This window comes from Sus scrofa, chromosome 18, assembly GCF_000003025.6.
Source record: "Sus scrofa isolate TJ Tabasco breed Duroc chromosome 18, Sscrofa11.1, whole genome shotgun sequence".
NCBI lineage: Eukaryota > Metazoa > Chordata > Mammalia > Artiodactyla > Suidae > Sus > Sus scrofa.
Window position 1 is genome coordinate 7,552,452 of NC_010460.4, and position 24,092 is coordinate 7,576,543.

Here is a 24,092-nt window from a genome sequence, read left to right on the forward strand (position 1 = left end):
GTAAGCCAGCATTAACATGCCTGTAATGGTGCTTTCTTTCTTTTTCTTTCTTTCTTTTTTTTTGGCTTTTGTCTTTTTAGGGTCGCACCTGCAGCATATGGAGGTTCCCAGGCCAGGGGTCTAATTGGAGCTGTAGCTGCCAGCCTACACCACAGCCATAGCAACGCCAGATCCGAGCCGAGTCTGCAACCTACACCACAGCTGAAGGCAATGCCGGATCTTTAACCCTCTGGGCGAGGCCAGGGGATCGAACCCTCCTCCTCATGGATACTAATTGGGTTCATTAATCACTGAGCCAGGGCAGGAAACTCCTGGAGGCACTTTCTTAAGAAAAAGACATTCAGGAAAGTGGGGTGACCTCTTGCCTGGGCCTGCCTTTTAACATATTTCTAAGTCTCCAACTTAGATTTGGAAAAGAAAAAAAAAAAAAACCTAAGAAAAAAAGTTCCTATGGATCTATTGAAGAAAGAGAATGGTTGATTAAGGTGATTCTGGGAAATTACCACAAACTAAAGGTCGGGTAAGAATAACCACTTTTTGACTCTTGGCCTAACTGTCAATGGGCTTTGTAGGTTGAGGCCCAACTTCTTTCTACAGCAGAGATCATGAGAGCCATAAACCCACTTCCTTTCATGGTTGTGGGGGGGGGGGGGTCTGCAGGAGGCTATCGGATCTGGGAAACAGGTTTATGAGCAGAAGAGAGGCAAGGTTTCAGCTCTGTGTCTCTGCTGCTGGCACAGAGATACACGGCGGAGTCCCCCAGGTCTGGCGAGCGGATGCCAAGGGAACAGAAAGAAGGGTTAGGCCGGCTGCCTTTGAAGTTTTCCGAGGTGTCTTTCTCACTGTTCAAAACCTCATCATAGTAGTAAAACAGCAGTTTTGGTGCTTGGCTCGGCTTCTGTTGGTACCAGTACATAGCATCATGATTCATATTCTGAAAACAACTCAGGTTCACAGGTGTGCCCCGTCTGGTAACCTGGTATCTTGGGTTCTGAGTGACCATGGCACCCATGGGACCTGCAGGGAAAGGAGGATGACTTAGGGACAGGGTTAAGGAGGGGGATGTTGCTGCTGTGACAAAAGGCATGGAACTGGGGACAAGAGAGAGTCCGAGGTGCCCTTTCTGATCAGGACTCACCTGCTCCAAGGAGACCAAGGGCCACACAGTAGAGAAGCCTGGGACCCATGGCAGGGACAGAGCAGGAACGAGGCATCTGTCTGTTCCAGACTCTGACCTCTGGGTTGAGAGGTGCCCTGTCCCTCATAGGTGGATCTGCCTGTGACGCTGCTATGTCCCCAGGACAACACCGTCACTGTGGTGTACACAGCTTCCTGCTTGGCTGGGGCGGCTGGGCGTGGCTGGATCAGGGATACAGCAGGTGGGATGTTCCCTTAGTTGCCCCCGTTCTTGTATCTGCCCCATTTCATCCCAGCCTCTTCGTCCCCCTCTTCTGTGCTTTTACCCTGTAAGGCCGTTCAGAGTTTCCTCAACGCATGAATAGCTTCTGCTGAAGTCTCCCTCACAAGCCTGCTGAGATAATGGCTGTGTTTGGCTGCCCAAGTCACAGCTGGAGGACTGAAGACTGCAAACCTCCCTCACCTTAATACAGAAACTCAGCCCCGCAATCTTTCTCTTTATGTGCGTGTTTCAGAGAGTATCAAGGAAATTTTCTACAACCTTTGGCCATCGTGAGCACCAGAATGTCTCTTGTGGCCAACAGAAAAGAAGCAGAGGGCCTAAAGCAGCCTTTCTACACTAGAAAGACCTGGCCACAATTAGTCACAGCTCCTTTTAGATCAGAGCAGCAAAGGAGAAAAGCCTGCTGTGCTTCACACCAGGATAACACACACACACACTAAAAATACAGACTTGCATATGGATTGGAAGTTTGGGATTAGCAGGCGCAAGCTGTGATCTATAGAATGGGTGAACAACAAGGTCCTACTGTGTGGCACAAGGATCATATCCAATATCCTATGATAAACCATAACAGAAAAGAATATGAAAAAGAATAGGTATTATATATATGTGTGTGTGTGTGTGTGTGTGTGTATAGGAGTTCCCCTTTGTGGCTCAGCGGAGATGAACCTGAATAGTTTCTGTGAGGACGCAAGTTTGATCCCTGGTCTCGCTCAGTGGGAAAAGGGATCAGGTGTTGCCCTGAGCTGCGGTATAGGTCACAGGCGCAGCTCAGATCTGGCACTGCCATGGCTGTGGTGTAGGCCCCGTGGTGGCAGCTCCGATTCACCCGCTAGCCTGGGAACCTCCATGTGCTGTGGATGAGGCCCTAAAGAGACAATAAAAATAAAAATATTAACGTACATAAAATGTGGAAAAGATATAAAACCTGAATCGCTTTGCTATACAGCAGAAATTGACACAACGTTGTAAATCAACTATACTTCAATAAATTAAAAAAAAAATAGATCTGCATAGATTGAGTTCTGTGTGAGGAGCCCCCAAAATTCCCCAGACCATAGATATCCCCATCCAAATTTTCTTGAAATATTCCTGTATTTCAAAAGTTAATTCTGCTTCCTCCTCTCTGCTTTTCCTTGAGGCAAGAAGCACCTGGAAGGATTGCTGTTCAGGTCTGCTAGGGGGTGGGAGGAGAGTGGGGAGGGGGTGCTTTTGTCCGGCGAGATCAGGACTCTGAATCACTGTGACTTGGGCGCTAGCACAGAAATAATCCCCCGAGTCCTCCAGCTTCGCAGAGTGCACCTGCAGAACCGAAGAAGTCCCTTCGGTCCTTTCAGCTGAGAATCTTTCTCTGGGCATCCCTGATTCATCCTGGACAGAACTTTCCAAGAAGTATTTGAAAAACTTCATTTCATTCCCCACAGCACGTTGGTACCAAAAAAGATACTCATGTCCAGACATTGGGTCACATCTCATACTCACAGCCTCTTCCTTCTTTATGACCCTGTGGCTGGGGAACTGAGTGACTCCAACTGGTAGGTCTTCTGTGGGAAAAAAACAAGAACCTTCACGACCGGAATGGACAGGGAAAGAGGTAATGGAGCTTTTCAGGCGTCCCAGGACTCACTTGCTCCCAGAAGACAAAGGAACACTAGGCTGAGAAGCCTGGGAACCATGATACAAATGAGAACTTTTCCTGGTGAGGGAACTTGTGAGTATGAGCAGAAATGAGAGCCAGTCCCTGTCCCGGTGCCTCTTTAAGGCAGGCGCTGCTGGCAGTGACACCACCCTGTGAGCAGACACCACAGTCTCAAGAGCGCCATCTAGAGGAGAAGCATAGAAGAAAGAACAGCCTCAGCTGACGAGTCAAGGAAAATACTACACAGATTTCTAGAATCCTCTGCATGCAGTAACCTTCTCTCCAGTCTCTGCCCTGTGAATTGTGCTTTGACCTCCGTATATTTCCAGCTCTGGCTCAGAACTCCCTTACAGAGCTCACCAGAATTCTGCCTGGGTTCCCCTCTGGGGCCACAGCCTGCAAACCCCCTGCGGGCAGTGAGATGGGATCTCCCAGTGCTCAGCCTGTTTCCCACCCGCCTCAGGGATCACTGTCCTAAACTGCCTGATTTCTAAATCTCAGCAACGGATGTTTCATATCCCCATGAATCCCTCTGGGTTGGAAGCCGAAGTCCATCCAAGACCTATGCTGAATTTCTTCAAGTCAGGGTACCCAAGGACTTCAATGGTTAGAGATTTTTTTTTGTTTGTGCAGTCCACACAAAGAGTGCAAAATTCTGTTCTACACACAAAACTGTGTACACACCCTTGTGTCCTGGTGTTTTGAGGTCAAAAGTGTTTTCCTTTAACCTCCCAGGCCTCCCCAGTCTCAACAGGCTGACTCAAGAGTTAGTGATTAGGAAATATTGCTACAGCTAAAAACTAGTAAAAACAGTCTCCATGGTGTTATGGCCCGCTTTGGGCCACTAACTTAGAACCAATCGTTACTTTCTAGTGAGCGTTGTGTTGCACCCGTGTTTTCTTTTCCTTTGAAGCACTCCCTAGCGCCCCCTTCCATTGTGAGCCATCATCACTGCAGAGAGAAGGTCAAGGTGTGATTACCCCAAAGACCACAGAAACCATCACCGGACCAACTGACGTCAGCCTTGATGACTCTGAAATGGTCTATGGAGGTAGAAGAATGCAAGCCCCCTCATCTTTATCAACAGCCCTGTTTTCTAAAGCTGAACCCATAAAACCCCTTGCTGTCCCCTCTCGAGGGAGGACACAGTTTTGAGGGCATTAGCCTGCTGTGGCCTCCTTCGCTTGGCAAAGCAATAGCGCTATTCTTTCTGTTCCACCCCAAACTCTGTCTCTGAGACTTAATTGGTGCTGGTGTACAGAGGCCAGTTTCAGCTACACACACACATCTGAGACACAGCCGGCTCATGTTCCCCTTTTATTTATCACTCAAAGCCTGACCAAACACACAGCCTCCTAATTGCATATCTGGGTCTCTGGGTTATAACACTTCAATGAGATCTGTGAGCATTTCAAAGCTCCAGGATTAACACAGGAGCTGTAATTAGGGCTCCTAGGTCATCTCTGCAGTGTGGGTATGAAAACACCACCTTCACCTGCAAAGCCTTTATCTGGTCTGCAACCTCACAGACCATCATTGCTTTAAATTGCCCTTATTCCTCTGCCTACAAGCTCTCTCTTTTTTCTTTAAACTGGTATATTTCTTTTTCCTTTTTAGATTACCCACATACTGTGTGTGTATGTGTGTGTGTGTGTGTTTTTATTACTCAGATGAATTTATCACATCTGTAGTTGTATAACGATCATAGCAATCCAATTTCACAGTGTATGTGTATGTAATTGTGAGTGTTTAATTTTGGAGATTAGGAGTATTTCAAATTTACAAAGAAAAACAGACCAAGTCCAAAGTAGTCATCTCCTTTCTGTCTTCCTTTAGTCCTTCTTTCGTTCCCAATAACTAATGATACAGGTGACAGCTTTCTCTTTCCTTACGCAAATGTATATAGCAAGAAAAAAGACAGACTCTGAGATACAGAGAACAAATTGGTGGATGCCAGAGGGGAATGGGGTGGAGAGAGGGATAAAGTGAAGAGAATTAAGAAGTACAAACCATCAGATATAAAATAAATAAGTCACAAGGATCAAACCCACAACCTCATGGTCCCTAGTTGGATTTGTTAACCACTGAGCCACGACAGGAACTCCTCTAGTAAAACTTAAAACACAGACCCATTTAGGACCAAGTGCCTCTGAAGTGTTGCGAACTATCATAATATGTGGGCTGTAATAGAGCAGCTGCAAAATAAAATGATGGAATTTGAAAATGACCGCAACCAAAATTAATTCTAAATGATGTCTGAATTTCAAGGCAACTTCAGAGAAGAGTATGTGGCCATGGATCCCACACAGATATGCCCAGGTGTTGTGTATATTTTAACAGGCAGAACTCCATACCTTGGGAGGCCCCACTGTGGGCTCTGTGGTTTTATGAATCGGGCAGCCTGGAGGGGACCCAGAGCTTTCTAGGTTGACTGTCACAAGTTTGCACACAGAAGCCACCGATGATGACTACAATGAAGAGAAATGTAGTTAGATTATCTAAATCCCATTAGATAAAGAATAGAAAGATTTCAAATATTTCTGAAGAGTTCAAAAACATTTTTTTAAAAAAGCGTATCTGGGTCGACCATGTTTGATTTTCTATTCCTTTAGTTCTTTGCATGTGTACCATGGACACAATAAAGAGGAATGTTTTGTGGAAGTTGAAATTATTAGTATTGAAAATAAATCTGGGAGTTCCCTTTGTGGCTCAGTGGTTAACGAATCTGACTAGGAACGTGAGGTTGCGGGTTCGATCCCTGGCCTTGCTCGGTGGGTTAAGGATCCGGCGTTGCCATGAGCTATGGTGTAGGTCGCAGACACGGCTCAGATCCCGAGTTGCTGTGGCTCTGGCATAGGCCTGTGGCTACAGCTCCAATTCGACCCCTAGCCTGAGAACCTACATATGCCACAGGAGCGGCCCTAGAAATGGCAAAAAGACCTAAACAAATAAATAAATAAATAAAAGAAAATGAATCTCTGGGGGAGTTTCCGTCATGACTCAGCAGTAATGAACTCGACTAGGATCCATGAGGACATGGGTTCAATCCCCGGCCTCACTCAGTGGGTTAAGGATCTGGCATTGCTGTGAGATGTGGTGTAGGCCAGCAGCTGTAGCTCCAATTCAACCCCTAGCCTGCAGCCCTAAAAAGCCAAAAAAAATAAAAAAAGAATCTCTGGGACTGTAAAATGATACAGCCACTTTGGAAGATAATTTGGCAGGATCCTATGTAGGCCAGAAGCTACAGCTTCTATTCGACCCCTAGCCTGGGAACCTTCATGGGCTGTAGGTGTGGCCCTAAAAAGCAAAAATAAAAAATAAAAAAATAAAACAAAATAAATAAAATGGCGTGGGTGAGATTTCTGTGGTGTAGTTAAAGTTCTATATCTTGATTGTGGTGACAGTTATATGAACCTACATCTGAGACAAAAATGACGTAGACCTGCTTGCACACTTTGAGCCAATGTCAATTTCCTGGTCTTGCTAGTTTAGCATCACTGGGTAAGACATGACCATGGGTGGAAACTGGATGAAGGATGCCGTGGACAACTTCCTGTGAATCTACAATATTTTAAAATGAAAAACTAATTTCAAGACCCAATCTTATGGTTACCATAGATGAAACTATTCCAGGGAGAGAAGAACTGGGAGAGTGGGAATAAAATATACACACCACTATATAAAATAGATGATTAACAGGAACCTACTGGATAGCACAGGAACATCCACTCCATAGTTTTGATAACCTATATGGGAAAAAGAGAACGGATATATTATAACTGATTCACTTTGCTGTACATCGGAGACTAACACAGCAGTGTAAATCAACTAGACTCCAAAAAATTTTTTAAATAAAAATAAATGAAAAGTTAGGGAAAAAATGAATCTCTGAAAAATGTGAAAAAACAATGTTTTGTTATAATTAAGGCGACTCTTAAGGAAAACTCAGAATGAGAAGGGTTAGAAGGAACTGGGAAAGGCTGGGAGGGTCTGAGGATTTAACGAGGGGTCCATTTAACCATTCTGATCATTCTGATCATTCTGATGGAGGTGAAGCCGTGAGGGGGTGACTCATCACTAATGGAAGACAATACAGGATGGTAATTATCACTGAGGAATGGCTGCAGTTTTTCCGCTTATTCAGTCACTTGAAAGCCCAGTGGATGCCATCTGCCCTTAGCCAGGGACTGTCACTCGACGTAAGAAATGCCAGGAACAGCCCCCTAATGCCTTCCTCCCCCAAATTTCCTAATGTGATCGCTCATCATTCCCTTCTTGCCTTCCCTGAGGACAGCAGAACCCCAAACCCAGTCCTTGCGCTGATAGGGGAGGAGCCTGGAAAGGCTGTTGTGGACGGCTGGGGCTGGGGCCAGAAGGGGAAGCAGAGGTTTTCTGCACAGACAGGGGGTGACTCTGCGGCACTGTGCCTATGCTGCTGGCACAGAGGTAGGTGGCCGAGTCCCTGGGTTCTGTGGTCTGGATCTTCAGAATGGAGAATGATGCATTAGGCATATCAGCTGAGAACCGGCCCTTGGGCATCCCTGACTTGTCCACAGGAGACCCGTTGTTGAAGTAAATGAGAAACTCCAGTCCCTGCCCTGGGGTCTGTCTGTACCAATAAAGGGATTCATGACCTGAAATCGGCTGACAATCCAGAGTTACTTCTTGTCCCACTTTTGTCACCTCGTGCCTGGGTGTTTGGGTGACTCCAACATCTGCAGATTCTGTGAATGGGACAGAATTTGGGGACAGAATAAGACACAATTGGAATCCTAACTGGGAATGTCCAAAACTGCAGATTCTTTATTTCCGGGGACTCACCTACTCCCAGGAACCAAGGGCCACGCAGCAGAGCAGCCTGGCAGCCATGGCGGGGTGGCGCCAGAGGAGGCTTCGCCCAGAGGAGGCCCCTGTGAGCATGAGCAGAGGGGCGGGGATACCAGTTCCTCTTGTCTCCAAGGGGCAGAGTGTGGCCTGTCAGGGACAATACTCTCTGTCACTTCTGTGCAAATCTCCTCCCAAAGGTGAGTGTTCATCCCTGGAAGCAGATGGATGGGAGTAAGTCCTGACTATCCTGGGATGGACCAGCGCATTCAGACTCCAGGCACTTCCACCACCTGTCACCTCTCCCAGCCTGTGTTCTCCTGCCCCCTTCCTTCTCTGACATGTCACCAATCGGCTGCCTGCTGGGTGTTTTCAATTGGATGTGTCATCAGCGCGGTGGATTTGGACGTCACTAAACTACTTTTTACATCCCCAGACCTTTAATGTTCCTTTCACTGGCATTCCCCGTCACCCAGACACAGAGAATCAAAATAACTCCTTGCTGTCGTAGGGCTTTGCCCCAGATTCCCCCTAGAAGCATTTTGACTTGGCCACTTTGCTCATCTCCAAGGGTCCTAAAGGGAAGAGCCAGGATTGAGAAGATTTTGTTCCCAGTGAAGACTAGAGACCAGGGATCCCCGAGCCCCATCTCGGTGCCTCTGCTATTTCTGCATCTCTACCACGGAGCAGGTCCCATCTTGCTTCCTTGGGGAAGATCAAAGTTGCATTAATCCTTCAGGTGCTGGGGTGGATCATGGGGTGATCAGTGAGGGCTTCAGCTGTCCTTGAGGAACCACAAGAAAGCACTCAGTTGATTCTTATCTTCTATGCCCAGCAAAGCTCTAAAAGGTTCTTTGAGGATTGACACCTGACTCTCCCTCTACTAAGGCAACCATGACACACAAATGAACTCTTCCTGGTGAGGGAGGGATGAAAATCTGGGAAATGGCCTGGTTCTTGAGGGTGTGGCTGAAAATGGAGCATGTTAGCTCCATGTCTTTGCTGTTGACACAGAGATACATTGTTCCAGCTCCCCAAACTGGGAATTTGTCAAGTGGACGGAGAGACATATGATTGGCTCCTTGAAAGTCATGAATCTTTCTCAGTATTAGGGATTCAGCTGATTCAGCTGTGCTTACTCCCTGGTCCAGGGTTTGTTTCAGGAGAGCGTCTTGCGACCTGGGGCTAAAGAAGGCGGAGTTGGCACAGGGTTTAGGAGGGACAATAATAGTAGAGACACATAGGAAGCACAGTGGCCCAGGGCAGAGCATTCAGGATGTGCATTTTCTCAATCCAGGATTTATCTTCCAGCTGAGGATGCAAAGCCTCATGAAACAGAGAAGCTGTGTGCATGTAACAAGTTCAGCCTGTGAGTGAGCCAGCTCCTTCCCAAGTGCTCCTATCTTTCCTGGAAAGAAAAATTGGTCTTAAGGTCACCCCAGGCCTGGCATTCTTTCTGGCCGTGAGGATGCACCTGTGGATTTCTGAAGGTTCAGGGTCTCTCTGACTCAAAACATCGGCTATTCTCCGCGGTGCCCTGCCTTGAAGGCCCCCAACACAGTGGCAGGATGAGACGAGGCTGGGTTTCGAAGGAAGCCCATTCCAACAGCTTCTCTGATGTTCCTGAGCAGGAATTGTTTTGCTTTCCCTCCATCAGGATCTTACTCAACCAGCTCCTCCTCCACGCACATCCTGACAGGCTCAGAGGCGCCCCCTGGAGCAAAGACAGATGATGTTACGGACTTGTTTGCTGCATTCTTCCCGTAATTTAGCAGAGAGCTGACGCCGTGATCTACATGAGCTTACAGAACGAGATCTTCCTTCCCATCAAGGCACTTCCTCAACTATGAAGGGACTTCCATTATTAGGTAGTTACAGCGATGTAGCCTGCGCTGCTCTCCTGCCCCATGGAATGCTTACAGCAGCATGGGGCAGAGTGCCACGGAATGCTTACAGCAGCATGGGGCAGAGACCCCTCTACTAGAATATTGCTCATGCTCTTTGCAAACTAAACGTATATCTCTTTGGGTTAATGAGAATTGAATTGAAGGATGAAGAGGGGTGGGGATCATGTGTGCTCTTTTACTTCACTTGTCTATTTCTCTCTCTTTCTCACGCGTGCTCTCTCTCTCTCAGACACACACACAATCCTACTTTAATGTGGACTGCACTGTGTTAGTGTTTCATATATCACTGGACCCTCTAAAGGCAACCATCCCAGGCTTGGTTTGATCTTAGCCCACTTGCACAAGAATAGAAATATTTGGGTCCTACTCTTTTTTTTTCTCCAACACTTGATCAGTGTCTGCAAATCAAGTTCATGATCCCAAGACCAAGCGTGAGCTTTTCTCTAACCTCCAGTTGGTCAGACAGCTCTCCCAGCTCCTTCACAGAGCCACTGAGATGTGTAGAACCACAGCGTCACCTGGTGGTCCATCGGGCGGGGTCATTAGAAATGAGTTCTATGTTAAGACCCAAAGGGAACTGTGCTGTTACAGTAGTAAAGGGAAACAGGGAGTTGTATACAGTGGTGTTTTAGGAGTTCAGAAATAACTTCTATTTCTAAGATTTAAAATGAGAGAGAAAGAGATACTCAAGTCAGATAAACTTCAGCATTGGTGCCAATAAAGATGGGATTAAGATATACAGCTGACTAGTAGCTCCTAGGAGTTGAAGGTACACTCTGGGCCACGTTTTCCCTAGCAGCCAGGCTTTTCCACTGAATAGAGTCTGAACACTAAGTTTATGATAATTCTGAGCCAGGAGAATAGAAAGCACCTTCTCTCAGACAAACAAATACAAAGATAGAAGCAGGATGGCTTCGTCTGAGCCTGTGAGTTCCTTCTTTCCAAAATCTCTAATCAGTAACTCAGTTCTATCAAAGAAAAGAGTGAGGTTCAAGGCAGATGGATCAGGGCATTGCTCCAGAGAACTCCCCACAAAGGAGAGAGGGGAACAGACGTTCTCCCTAAGATTCTCAAGATGTGTGTCCTCCTGATACCTCGGACTCATCCATCATGTCTCTGATGAGTAAGAGCTGAGCCATCTGTTAGGGCAACTCTGCTACCACCTTCCCGAGGGGCCTCCCACCCACCCAGTATCAAGCACTGCTCTTTTGAATATATTCCTAGAACCACAGCAGGGCCATTAAGCTGGACCTCCAAGGACATGAAACAGTTCACAGCACTATAGTAATCAAATTAAGTTCAAGGCCGTGTTGGATGAAAACCTGCGAATTAGCCTTCCATTCTTCTTTCCCTCTCGAATCCATCCTGCTATGTTTCCCATTCGGACAAAACAACCAGTTCAATGACTCACTTAAATGACATTATAATGAACTACCAACAATAAAATGCCAACATTCAGAGACTACTTCTATTATAAAATTCTAAAATATATATATATTTCTTTAATAGTTTTTATCAACTCTCTCTTTTTTTTTTTCCAAGTCTGGAGTGCTCTAGGCCTTGAATGGTATTTTTTCCATCATAGCATTTTATTTCTACCAGAAAGGTAGAAATGTAATCATTGTATTTCCCTCTGTGATTACCTAATCCTTCAAGAAAGATGAAGTTGAATTTCCAAAAATTTTAAATGCCTTTAAAATTCATCCTGCTGCTTCTCAAATATAGTGGTGTTGGTAATAATCACTGGAATTGAACACTTGCTTTAATTTTATGTTTGCATCTTGGCATAAATCATAACTCTCTCTAATATGATCGTCTAGATTTTATCTCTGCACTCTTACCTAGTGAGAGGGCTGAAATTAATATCTAGGTCTCTAAAACAAGCACTATTTTTTTTTTTTTTTGTCTTTTTAGGGCCTTACCCACAGCCTATGGAGGTTCCCTGACCCACTAAGCGAGGCCAGGGATTGAATCCAAGACCTCATGGTTACTAGCCAAATTCATTTCCACTGCACCACAACAGGAACTCCCTAATTTGGGTATTTTTCAATTCGCCCCTTTTCAAAACTGTCTACATTGTATGACGCCCTTCATCAAGGTATGGTTTTGAGAGCTCCTTCTGTCTCCCTGCGCCCTCTGAGAGCTTACATTTATTTCTCAAGGGCTTCTTGGGACCCAGATATCTGGTATACCTTGACAACAATTGAGAAACCATCTCTCTCTTCTCTAATAACTTCTTTGAGAGCAGTTGAACCCAAATGCATTTCCTCTTGCCTTTAAACTCTGTCTCTCCCAGCTTTAAGGCCTTCCTTTTCCTTTCACACAAGAGTACTGTCTTCTGGAATTCCCTCTGTGGCTCAGCAGTAACCAACCCAACTAGAATCCATGAGGATGTGGGTTCAATCCCTGACCCCGCTCAGTGGGTTAAGGATCCAGCGTTGCTGTGAGCTGTGGTGTAGGTCACAGACACAGCTGGGATCTGGCGTTGCTGCGGCTGTGGCAGGGGCCAGCAGCTGCGGCTCCAATTCGACCCCTGCATGGCAACTTCCACATACTGAGGAAGCAATGCAGCTCTAAAAGGAAAAAAAAAAAAAATGTAGGTGGATAGAAGAAAATTTCTTTCTCCCTGTCTCCCTGACATTCTCAGCTTTATTAAACACTGCAGGACTACTCTCCAAAGTCTCTGTAGTACTTTGCATTCTGGACAGCAGTGTCTGAAAATAATTGTTTCTCCTCATACCAACTAACTTACTATCATGTTTCTCAATTTTTCTATTATAAAGGATGGGGAACGGAATAGCTATGGTTTGCCTTTTATTGATACTAATGAATTTGAGCACATTTTCCCATATTTATTGGACATTCAGCTTTGCTCATCCGTGAATTGCATATTTATACTTTTCGATGGTTTTTCTTGTTCATTGATGCATTTTGGTTACAATTTTGTATAGTTAGAATATGCTTTAACTTTTCCCACAAATAAACTTCAAAATGATTGCTCCAACGGAGCTGGTGAAAGTGTATTTCCCATGGTGGAGTCAAGGGACTTTTGGTTGGAAAGGGACTCACCTCACATTGATTGGGGAGCTTGAGAAGACTGCCCCCTGACCATCCCCCACCCCCCATCCCCCGCCAAGGGTGCATCTAATGAGAAATCTGGGCTCTTCGCTGGCCTTTGGTAGCACTTGCCTTTCTTTTCCTCTTAGCTGAGGGTTTTCCTTTTTTTTCTTTGAGACCTTCTATGCAGTTGAAGAATTTGGGGGAGTGAAATTTCGCAAATTGCTTTGATAGTAAATAAAATAATGTGAGAAAAAGTTACATATAACACAAAGCCAAGCATCACTCCCCTGCCCTTCCTCCAGTCCCAGCTTGTTGAATTACCAGTAAGAAGAACCTGCTCTATATCCTTCCTCAGCTTTATCATTGCTCATGAGAATTTATATTACAACTACGACATATGTAAAAAACATATGGTTTGATTTTCTAAAGTGGAAGCATTTTTGGTGCATACATAATCTTGCAAATTTAAAAAATTGACAAAATACATAAGCAGTCCTGAAGGTTAATAGATGTAAATTTCTATTTGCCTGTATTCTTTATTCATATATATATTTTTTTCTTTTTATAGCTGCACCAGCAGCATATGGAAGTTTCGAGGCTAGGGGTCAAATGGCTGCAGCTGCTGGCCTATGCCTCGGCCACAACCATGGCAACACCAGATATGAGCCGCATCTGTGTCCTACACCCCAGCTTGTGGCAATGTCAGATCGTTAACCCACTGAACTAGGCAGGGAATCAAACCTGCATCCTCACAGAGACTATGTTGGGTCCTTAACCTGCTAAGCCACAACGGGAACTCCAATAAATGTTTTCACATAAATGGGATCATATACATTTAGTGCTTAATTATTTAGTTTTTATGCAGTTTTTATATAGTTATTTAGTTTTATATACTTAGTTTATTACATGGTTTTTACATAGTTACAAAGTTGTAACTATATAAAGATTATATAAAGCTGATTTTTTTTTTCTTTTTTGTCTTTTGGGGCCATAGCCACGGCATATGGAGGTTCCCAGGCTAGGGGTCCAATCGGAGCTGTAGCCTCTGGCCTACGCCACAGCCACAGCAACATGGGGTCTAAGCCCAGTCTGTGACCTACACCACAGCTCACAGCAACGCCAGACCCTTAACCCACTAAGCGAGGCCAGGAATCGAACCTCTGTCCTCATGGGTGCTAGTCAGATTCCTTCTCCACTGAGCCACAATGGGAAATCCTAAACCTGATATTTAATGAATAGTGCTACAAAGCAGGTAAGAGGAAAGAGGTATGTTTTTTTATTTATTTATCTATTTATCTATGTATTTATTTATTCATTTCTTAGGTCCACACCCATGGCATATGGAAGTTCCCAGGCTAGGGGTTGAATCAGAGCTGTAGCTGCCAGCCTGTACCACAGCCAGAGCAATGTGGGATCAGAGCTGTGTCTATGACCTACACCACAGCTCACGGCAATGCTGGATCATTAACCCACTGAGCAAGGCCAGGGATTGAACCCGAAACCTCATGGTTCCTAGTCAGATTCGTTAACCACTGAGCCACAACAGGAACTCCCGAGGTACTTTTAATGTAAGCAGAGTATTCAGTTTACCTGTACACAGTTGGTGGCCCAATGCAGTGCTCTTCAAAGAGAAGCAAAAAGTTTCTGTCAAGGACAGGGATGTGGGGAAATTCCTGCCATGGCTCAGCCGAAACGAATCCCAGTAGGAACCATGAGGTTGCTGGTTCGATACTTGGCCTCACCCAGTGGGTTAAGGATCCAGCGTTGCCCTGAGCTGTGGTGTAGGTCGTAGACAAGGATCAGATCCTTCGTTGCTGCGGCTGCGGTGTGAGCCAGCAGCTGTAGCTGATTTGACCCCGAGCCAGGAAACCTCCTAAAAAGAAGAAAAAAAAAAAAAAAAAAGGACAGTGATGTGGTCTGATAATTGTAGAAATGCTATGAGTTCCTTTAGTTGCACCCCTTTTCCCCATTTATAGGTACCCAGATAATGGCTGCTCAGCCCACTCCATTCTCTTCTAAGTTGTTAACAGAATTCACCCCCGCGCCTCCCTCTCAATACAAGGTTTGTTGTTTTGTTTTGTTTTGATTGTAGTAGAAGCTCTTAACATAATTCTGGACATTCTGTTTTAATGCCAACATCCACTTAACAGATATGGGCTTTTCCATTATACTGAAAAAGTATCCCAAGCAGGTAAAGGAGACATTTGAATTCATTCGGTTTAACCAGGGTTGATATTATAGGGTTAAATCTTGAACTCTGGTTTAGACAGTGTGAGAATTAAGAACACGGGAGTTTAATAGGTCCTGGCTATGTGTACTGAGGTCCAGTGGATGCAATAATTGCAGTCGTCCCTGAGTTAATGAAATGGAAAGAAAGGAGGTCATGGTAGGAGCGCAGGATGATGGAACTGGAACATTTGGAAAGCACTTGTCCGTGACATGGTCTGTAATCACGGAAGTGCATCTGAAAAATACCGGAGTCAAAAAAAATCACCGGAAGTGAGAAGGTCAAGAAACTGAAAGAACAAAACTTGCCTGTGTGATCATAAATGGTCTGTTTGATGATTAAATCACCAAGAAGGATCGCAGGATTAGATGGTGGGGAGAAGTGAAGGAGAAGGAGACATCTGATGGTAAAGTGCCTGCAGAGTTCCCAATGTGGCTCAGCGGTTAGGAACTCAACACAGTATCCCTGAAGACGGGATCCCTGACCTCGCTCAGTGGGTTAAGGTGTGGGTCGAGCAATGCGCCTTGGATTCTGCATTGCTCTGGCTTTGGTGTAGGCTGGCCGCTGCAACTCTGAGGCAAACCCTATCCTGGGAGTTTCCATACGCCACAGATGCGATCCAAAAAAGGAAAAAAAAAGTGCGGGCAACAGACAGACAAAAGGCAACATTCTAATGCAAGTGTGTGAGGGAGCTGGGGCTTAAAGCAGAAAGAAAATGACCTGGGAGCTGCAGGGAACAGCCAGGCGAAAAAAGAGTGTGTAGAAATCAGACATAGAGGTACATCACGTCTCTTGGCATAAAATGCAATAGAAACTGAACGTCCATCTTTGAATAGCAAAAACTAGGACAGTGACAAGTGGAATTTGCCTCTCTGACAGAACTCTGGATGGCCTTGGGCACTCAAAATAGAGACATCCTTTGCACCAGTTGCCAAAGATGCCCTGATAGGGGCTGAGAAGGGATCAGGATGTCAGATAAGTCTGTGCAAGAGAGTAACTACAGCCATTCAAAAGGGATGCCTAGGAGTTCCCGTTGTGGCTCAGTGGTTAACAAATCCAACTAGGAACCGTGAGGTTGTGGGTCAATCCCCGGCCTCGCTCAGTGGGTTAAAGATCCAGCATGCCATGAGCTGTGGTGTAGGTTGCAGACCCAGCTCGGATCCTGAATTGCTGTGGCTGTGGTGTAGGCCAGTGGCTACAGTTCCGATTTGGCCTTTACCTGGGAACCTCCATATGCTGTGGGTGCGGGCCTAGAAAAGACAAAAAAAAGAAAAAAGAAAAAAAAAAAAAAGGATGCCTAATGTTATGTTAGCTGGCATAAATCAGAAGGAAAAATAGATATTAGAGTCTTAAGGACATATGACCAAGGAGATAAGAGGGCAAAGTTAGACTGGCCAGGTCTGCACGATTTTCGATATCCCAGTGTGGTAACTTACATCTAATGAATTAAAATGTCTGCTTTGCCCACTTATGGGTATTTGTTTTTAAGTGTATTGAGAAAGCCCCATATATGTTAAGGGGACATCTGTATTGTAACAGAATGTCCACAGTCACAGTTACGATTCTCTTATAATCAAGACAATGTGTGTGTGTGTGTGTGTTGGGGGTAGGGATTCTACTAATAATGCAGAGAAGAATGCGGAGGGATGTTATCAGGAGCTGCTTCCAGATGGGGTGGCAAAGGCAGGAGGGCAAGAAATTCTTCAGTCTGGGTAATTAACATTTCTCTTAACACATGTGGTGGGTTTTGAGCCCAAAGATCACGTCTGAGGGGTCCCTGAACCATTCCTGTGTTATTTCCTACACAAGATTTTCTGTGTGTCACCATTTGTCCTTGCTAAGCCCCAAGACCACTTTCTCTTGGTGATGGAAGAGCAGATAAGATTTTGACTCAGAATGGTGGGGACTGGAGCCAGAAGGGGAAGCAAGGGTTTTCTGCACAGACAGGAGGTGACTCTGCAGCGCTGTGCCAACACTGCTGGCACAGACGTAGGTGGCTGAATCTCTGGGTCCTGTGGGCTGGATCTTCAGAGTGGAGAATGATGTATTAAGCATTTTAGCTGAGAACCGGTCCTTGGGCATCCCTGACTCATCTATGGCATCTCCGTTGCGGAAATAAACCAGAAACTCCAGTCCCTGCCCCAAGGTCTGTCTGTACCAATAAAGGGATTCATGACCTGAAATCGGCTGACATCTCAGAGTTACTGATTGTCCCACTTCTGTCACCTCGTGTCTGGGTGCCTGGGAGACTCCAGCATCTGCAGGCTCTGCAGAAGGGGACAGAGTTTGGAAACAGAATAAGAAAAACCCTGGAGTCACAACAGGGAAAGCTAACATGAAAATGCTGAATATTCTGGGGACTCACCTACTTCCCAGAGAAAAAGGACCACACAGCAAAGGGTTCCGGTGAGCATAGCTGGAGGAGAGCTGGTGTGGAATAGCCCAGACCAGGACTTCTTTGTGCATAAGCAGAGAAGGGTGCTTGGGACATTTTATCTCCACAAGATGTGTTTGGCAGTGATGTCACCGAATGAGCCACCACACCCAAGTCTCAGAAGGTCCCTTCAGAGAAGGCTGCATCTCTGGGAAATGAGTCAGGCAAGACTGAACTCAGCTATAAATGATCTGAGATACAGATTTACACATTTGGAGGCAACATGTAGATTTGTTTTCACATCATCAAGTCCTAATGCCCTCTCTATATTATCTCTTATCCAGAGCGTGCCAGCTATATCCATTTGAACCTCAAACTCCAAATATATAAAGATGAGCTCCTTGTCTCATTACCAGTGTGAACTGAACTTTGGCCCTTGCCATCTGTTCTCTGAGACAGAATAGTAACTCAGGCAGTCAGTGTAGGTACATTCTTTGATATGGATTCTTTGGTGGGGATATTGATAAACCTTTGTGGCTTAAGGGCTCCAGGGAGTAACACCCCGACAGGCCTTGTTTTATTATAGGAAATGCCATTCCCCACAGGCTTTGTTTACTATAGGAAATGCAAATCTCTAGCTCACTCCTCAACTGATAAAAAGAAATGAGAGGAATGGTGACTTAATCTAAGGAAAGAAAAGGACAAAAGAACCATAAAACTTACAGAAAACCCCTACTGGACAAGGACTAATATAGATAATTGAGCAAGACCAATGGGAGAAAACCACATCTTTCTGGACCCCACGTTGGTACCCCCCCCCATCTTTAAGAGATAAAAATCCCTATAGGAGTTGCCCTGAGCTGTGGTGTAGGTCGCAGACTTGGCTTGGATCACACATTGCTGTGGCTCTGGCGTAGGCCTGCACGGCTACAGCTCCAATTAGACCCCTAGACTGGGAACCTCCATATGCCATGGGAGCGGCCCTAGAAAAGGCAAAAAGACAAAAAAAAAAAAATCCCTATAGGACAATAAAGAAGGGGTGCTCTTCTCCCCCTTCCCAGCAACCCTGGGAGCTATTTGCTTTCCTTTAATAAAGATTTTGCTTGCTTGCCGCCTGTGTGTTCACAGAGTTCATTCTTCGAATGCCGTGAACAAGAACCTGGATTCCGGTATCACCTTTCTGGTTACCTGGGTGTGATAAGCAGAATGATGGCTCCCCAAAGATGCCCATCATCCTGGAATCCCTGGAATTGTGGATGGGTTACAGAAACTGACAGCACTAATGCCCTGAACACAGACTGGGGCTCGAACCTATCCTAAACCTCGGTTGGGATTTGAACCCACAGTTTCTAAATTAGAATCACTCACCAGGTGTCTGGACTTACTGAGGTTCAGGTTCTTTAATGCCTCCATGTAGAAGGAATTGAGCAAGAGATAAAGCAAGAGGCAAGAAATAGGTTTATTAAGATAGGATGCTTGTGGAGTTCTTGTCGTGGCACAGCGGAAACGAATCCAACTAGGAACCATGAGATTGCGGGTTTGATCCCTGGCCTCGCCCAGTGGGTTAAGGATCCATCATTGCCATGAGCTGTGGTGTAAGTCGCAGATGCAGCTTGGATCTGGTGTGGCTGTGGCTGTGGCTGTGGCTGGTGGCTACAGCTCCAATTAGACCCCTAGCCTGGGAACCTCCACATGCTGTGGATGTGGCTGTAAAAAGACAAAAAGACAAAAAAAAAAAAAAAAAAGGACACTTGTGAGAGATACAAGCAGGCAGGCAAGGAGGCTCTGGCCCAAGGATTGGGTGGGATACAGTTTTATAATCCAAGGGGAGTGGGCAGTGCAAAAGGACTGCTTCTGCCTTTTTCTTGGAGTAGTAGCTCCTCCTTGGTATCTTGGTGCTTATTCAAATCAGCAAAAGGGCGGTCCTCAAACTCCTGCCTTTGGTCTGAAACTGAATGCAGGCCTCACCCCATCCCCCACCCAATGACCTGAGGTGTATCTTGCGCCTCCACTAGTCCAGAAATCCTGCCTTGTTCTCATGGCCCTATTGAGTAGGTATTAACTGACAGTGATCTCCAAAGTTCCCTAGGTTTCCCTTTTTATCTATGGCCCCTTATTGGGACTTACAAAACTACCTGTGTAAATATCCTATTCCATCCCTATCATTACATTATGTAACAAGAGCGAATTAAGATTCCACGTGGATTTAAGGTAGCTAATCAGCTGACCTTAATAGAGAGAGACCAGCCTGGTTTTTCCAGATGGGCCCAGTGTATGCACAAGAGCCCTAAAACGTGGAGGGAGAAGGAAGAGAAGGGAGGGTTCCAGGGATGCAGAATGAAAAAGGACAACCAGTCATCGGTTGGCTTTGAAGATTGAAGGGGTCCACTTGCCAAGAGATCCTGGTGTCCTCTAGAAGCTGAAAAAAGGCAGAAAACAGATTTTCCCCTCCAGCCTCCAGAAGGAATGAAGCTTTGCTGACATCTTGATTTTAACCCACTTACATCCCATTTGGACTTCTGACCCTCAAAACTGTTATACATAATAAACTTGTATTGTTCTAAGTCACAAATTCAAGTGGTCACTCGCAGGAGTAGCACTAGGAATCTGATATCCGTGGGCTCGTGGGTGAAAGATGCAGTAGCTGGATTCAAGATACAGGGGGGAGACTGATCCTGGAAAGATGTTACCAGAATCCAGGGTCTTGTTCACGCAGCTGAAGAATGAACTTCTGGAACACACAGGCAGCAAGCAAGCCAAGTATTTATTACAGGAAAGCAAACAGCTCCCAGGCTGGGAGCGGAAAAGAGCCCCTGCTTTCTATTGTCTTATAGAGATTTTTATCTCCAACGGGGGTTGGAGTTCCCTTCGTGGCTCAGTGGTTAACAAATATGACTAGGAAGCATGAGGTTTCGGGTTTGATCCCTGGCCTTGCTCAGTGGGTTAAGGATCCGGCGTTGCCAAGAGCTGTGGTGTAGGTCGCAGATGCAGCTCTGATTCAACCCCTAGCCTGGGAACCTCCATATGCCGAGGGAGCGGCCCAAGAAATGAAACACACACACACACACACAAAAAAAAGATGGGGGGGCACCAACGTGTGGTCCAGAAAGAAGTGGTTTTCTCCCATTGGCCTTGCCCAATTACCTGTATCAGTCCTTGTCCAACAGGGGTCTTCAGGTGGAAATGTCTCTTAGGCCTCATGGTTTCTTTGCCCTTTTCTTTCTGTAAACTGAGTCACAGGGGTTAGGTGTTAATGTCCAAAAGGGCATAGGTACACTCCCTATAGTAAATAAGGCCTGTGGGGATGTTACTCCCTGGAGCCCTTAAGCCACAAATGTTAATCAACAGCCATATCAAAGAATGCCTCCAAGCCCAAGCTCCTACACTGACTACCTGAGTTATTATTCTGCCTCAAGACCGATGCACAGTTACATAGAAAGAACTTAAAATCAGGCCAAGGGAAACCCAGGCAAAAACTTTCTCTCTGCCAGACCTCATTAGCTTCCCATGTGCTCCAAGGGGCACATGGGCATCTAGAGTGAATGGCAAAGCCAAGACTACACTGTGCATCTTCCTGCTGAGAGCAAAAGTGCTTGAGAAAATCTGTTGTTCTGGTCCAACCCTGCCTGAGAAATGGGTTTGCCAGTGGTATCACTGTGGCTGTCAGCATCCCTGGGCCAGGGGCCCTCTGATGAGGTCAAAGGAAGCAATCGCCCTTCCCCCACCTTACCCTCTAAGTAAAGCAGAGCTGGTGGCTGGCCTGGGCGGCTTAGGTTCAGGTCTGCTAGACTGCTCTGCCCCTCAAACTGAGTCTCTGCATTTCCCAACCCACGCATGCAAACTAGATCACCCCACACTTTGTGCAGGCATGCCTTAAGAGGAATGTCTTGGAGGAATGCCCACTGCAAACAAACATGCAATTCAGAATCAGTTCCATCTCCATAACAAAGGAAGAAGAGTTGGTCTCTAGTTCCTTCATTCTCAGCCCTCATTTAAGACACGGGCAACACCCTAAATCTAAACCCAACCCTAAAGTTTCCTTAATTCTCTCTTTCCAGGGAGATCTCAGCATGTAGACACTAGACAACAATGAAATGAAGCCACAGTGCCTCCTAGTGGCCAGTGGACAGAAGCAGCACAAGTAGGTTGCCTGGCCAGGACTTAAGGGGGGTTGTGTGTTTCATTAAGTACAGGGGATATGGGTATTATGTATTATGATTTGTTGGGGTTAGAGGGTCAATAGATGATATTGCCTTATTGTGGCCTAAGATGGAACTACCTGCAAGTTAGACATTGGCAATTGCACAGGCAGAGATGATAATGTCCGTTTTAATATTGCTAAATAACAGAGCTCTGATATGAAACTAAATGGGATGGCTAACACTAGAGTGAATCAGAATTTAATTCATTTCCTCTCCCCTCCAAACTTCAGGCCAACCCTGTATGGCTAAGAAAGTTCTCCACTAACCTTTGTGCATGTTGAGAAAACACAAAAGCAGCTCTCTCTTCTGTAGATGGCCAGGAAGAAGGCAAGAAGATGAAGAGAGATTAAAGTAAGACAAAGAGATTGAATAAGACAATTTATTTCCCTTCCTACAAAGATGATTTGGCAAGAAATATGATGATTAGAACAGGAGGATTCATTTAGGGAAGTATCCAAAAATGGGGAATGTCAAATAAAGCATTGTCCTAGGAGACTGAGATTAAGGGGAGAGGAAAGATAGACATGTCAGTTATTCCCCCTAATTCCAACCATTGCTCCTTGGGTTTGCTCATAGAAAAACAGCACAGATGTGTCCCAACACTGCAGCAATTAAACAAATTCCAAATCCATTCTCAACTCTCCAGTCAAGTCTACATATTCACTCCCAATTCCATTTCCCATCCTGTCATGTGGTCCAATGGACTATCAGAGGTTATGCAATAAAAGTTAAAAAAAAAATCAAAAACTCCAATAATAAGATGGCAAAAAATAAATATCTCAATTTGATTATAACCACCTTATAAGTTTTCAAAAGAAGTACTTAGGCTAAAATTAAAATTTAAGTGTAACATCTCTATGCCATTTAAATTAAATATCAAAGAGATCTCAGAATAAGAACCTGACATTAATTAATTAGGTTTTATGTAAAATTCTAAATAAAATTCTCTTCGCTTTAATCCCAGTAATTATAGATAAGGACACTCAAGTCAACGCTTCTTTGTTAATCTAAGTAGTTGGGGGGGGGAGGAGTTCCCGTCATGGCGCAGTGGTTAACGAATCTGACTAGGAACCATGAGGCTGTGGGTTCGATCCCTGCTCTTGCTCAGTGGGTTAAGGATCCGGCGTTGCCGTGAGCTGTGGTGTAGGTTGCAGACGCGGCTCGGATCCCAAGTTGCTGTGGCTGTGGTGTAGGCCAGTGGCTATAGCTCTGATTAGACCCCTAGCCTAGGAACTTCCATATGCCACGGGAAGCATCCCTAGAAAAGGCAAAAAAAAAGACAAATAAATAAATAAATAGTTGGGGAAAAAAATAAAAACTTAGGGTCCTAAAAACACAGTGAAGAACTCTGGGTTGGAATTTTGGAGAGGTGAGCATCTAAGGAGAGAAGCGTAGCAGTCCCATCGCCCTTCGGGATGTCTGCCTACCCTGACTCAGAGCTCATGAAACTGATTCATGAGCTCTGAGACAGAACGAAAGTCAAAGACCCGAATGTACCAAATGTGGAACATTGACAAACACAACGTAAAGAAAAGAAGAAGTGAATCTGTTCTCTAGGTGGTCCAGGACACCAGGAATCAGGTAACTCCAGACAGGTTATTTATATTCTCAGGCACTTGGCAGAAGCAAAATAAAATCTTCTCTGGAACAGTGTTTGTCCATCCTAGACGAAAAATTATTTCTACCCATCTAATGTCTGGCACAAAGTCAAAGATAACCAGATTCACAAGAAAACATACAAACCATGAAAATAGAAACACCATGACTAAGAAGCCACAGAGAAAGAAACATCAACATCGACCCACAAAGATCTCCGGTGTGAAACTTACCAGACAGACTCAAACAATGATGTTTTCTATGAAAGAGATAAAAGATGAGCTTGGAAAATGTTATTAGAGAATTAGTGACATAGGAGGTTGGAAAAGGAACCAAATAAAAATTCTGGAGTTCCGGTTGCGGCTCAGCAGAAAAGAATCTAACATCCATAAGGACGCAGGTTCGCTCCCTGGCCTCACTCAGTGGGTTAAGGATCTGGTGTTGCCATGAGCTGTGGTGTAGGTCACAGAAGCGGCTAGGATCCTGTGTTGCTGTGGCTGTGGTGCAGGTAGAGCCCTAAATACATACATACATACATACATACATACATACATACAAATTCTGGCTAGAAGACGGACATCAATGACTGAAGTTTTTGTTTTTAATTAAATTTTTTTTTTTTTTTTGGTCTTTTTGACATTTCTTGGGCCACTCCCGTGGCATATGGAAGTTCCCAGGCTAGGGGTCCAATCAGAGCTGTAGCCACCAGCCTACGCCAGAACCACAGCAACACAGGATCCGAGCCGCGTCTGCAACCTACACCACAGCTCACAGCAGTGCTGGATCCTTAACCCACTGAGCAAGGGCAGGGATCGAACCCACAACCTCATGGTTCGTAGTCGG

The 24,092-nt window shown here is 45.3% G+C and overlaps 1 protein-coding gene, 1 long non-coding RNA gene and 1 gene segment (V, D, J or C); all 3 read right to left on the reverse strand.

Moving 5' to 3' along the window:
- Nucleotides 253-1,813, reverse strand: LOC102163219. The segment is given in 2 exon segments: nt 253-1,017; nt 1,139-1,813. Coding segments are annotated over 2 exon segments (480 nt in total).
- Nucleotides 6,957-9,574, reverse strand: LOC110257615. The gene is made up of 4 exons (XM_021079185.1): nt 9,549-9,574; nt 9,023-9,068; nt 7,881-8,052; nt 6,957-7,783 (listed from the first exon to the last, which is right to left on the reverse strand). The coding sequence occupies exons 1-4, from the start codon at nt 9,572-9,574 to the stop codon at nt 7,308-7,310; spliced, it is 720 nt and encodes a 239-aa protein (XP_020934844.1). The 3' UTR covers nt 6,957-7,307.
- On the reverse strand, nt 17,049-17,489 carry LOC110257567. The gene is made up of 3 exons (XR_002340354.1): nt 17,443-17,489; nt 17,255-17,344; nt 17,049-17,102 (listed from the first exon to the last, which is right to left on the reverse strand). It is a non-coding gene; the product is annotated as an uncharacterized LOC110257567 (long non-coding RNA).

What these genes read in the sequence shown, in the direction of transcription:
- LOC110257615 (XM_021079185.1), bottom strand. Translation starts at nt 9,574, where the DNA reads ATGTGCGTGGAGGAGGAGCTGGTTGA. An exon ending in AACAAACCCTGGACCAGGGA is followed by an intron (nt 8,053 to 9,022) that starts GTAAGCACAGCT and finishes CAGAAGTGACAG; the next exon opens with AGAGTATTGTCCCTGACAGG. An exon ending in CCCTTGGTTCCTGGGAGTAG is followed by an intron (nt 7,784 to 7,880) that starts GTGAGTCCCCGG and finishes TCCCATTCACAG; the next exon opens with AATCTGCAGATGTTGGAGTC.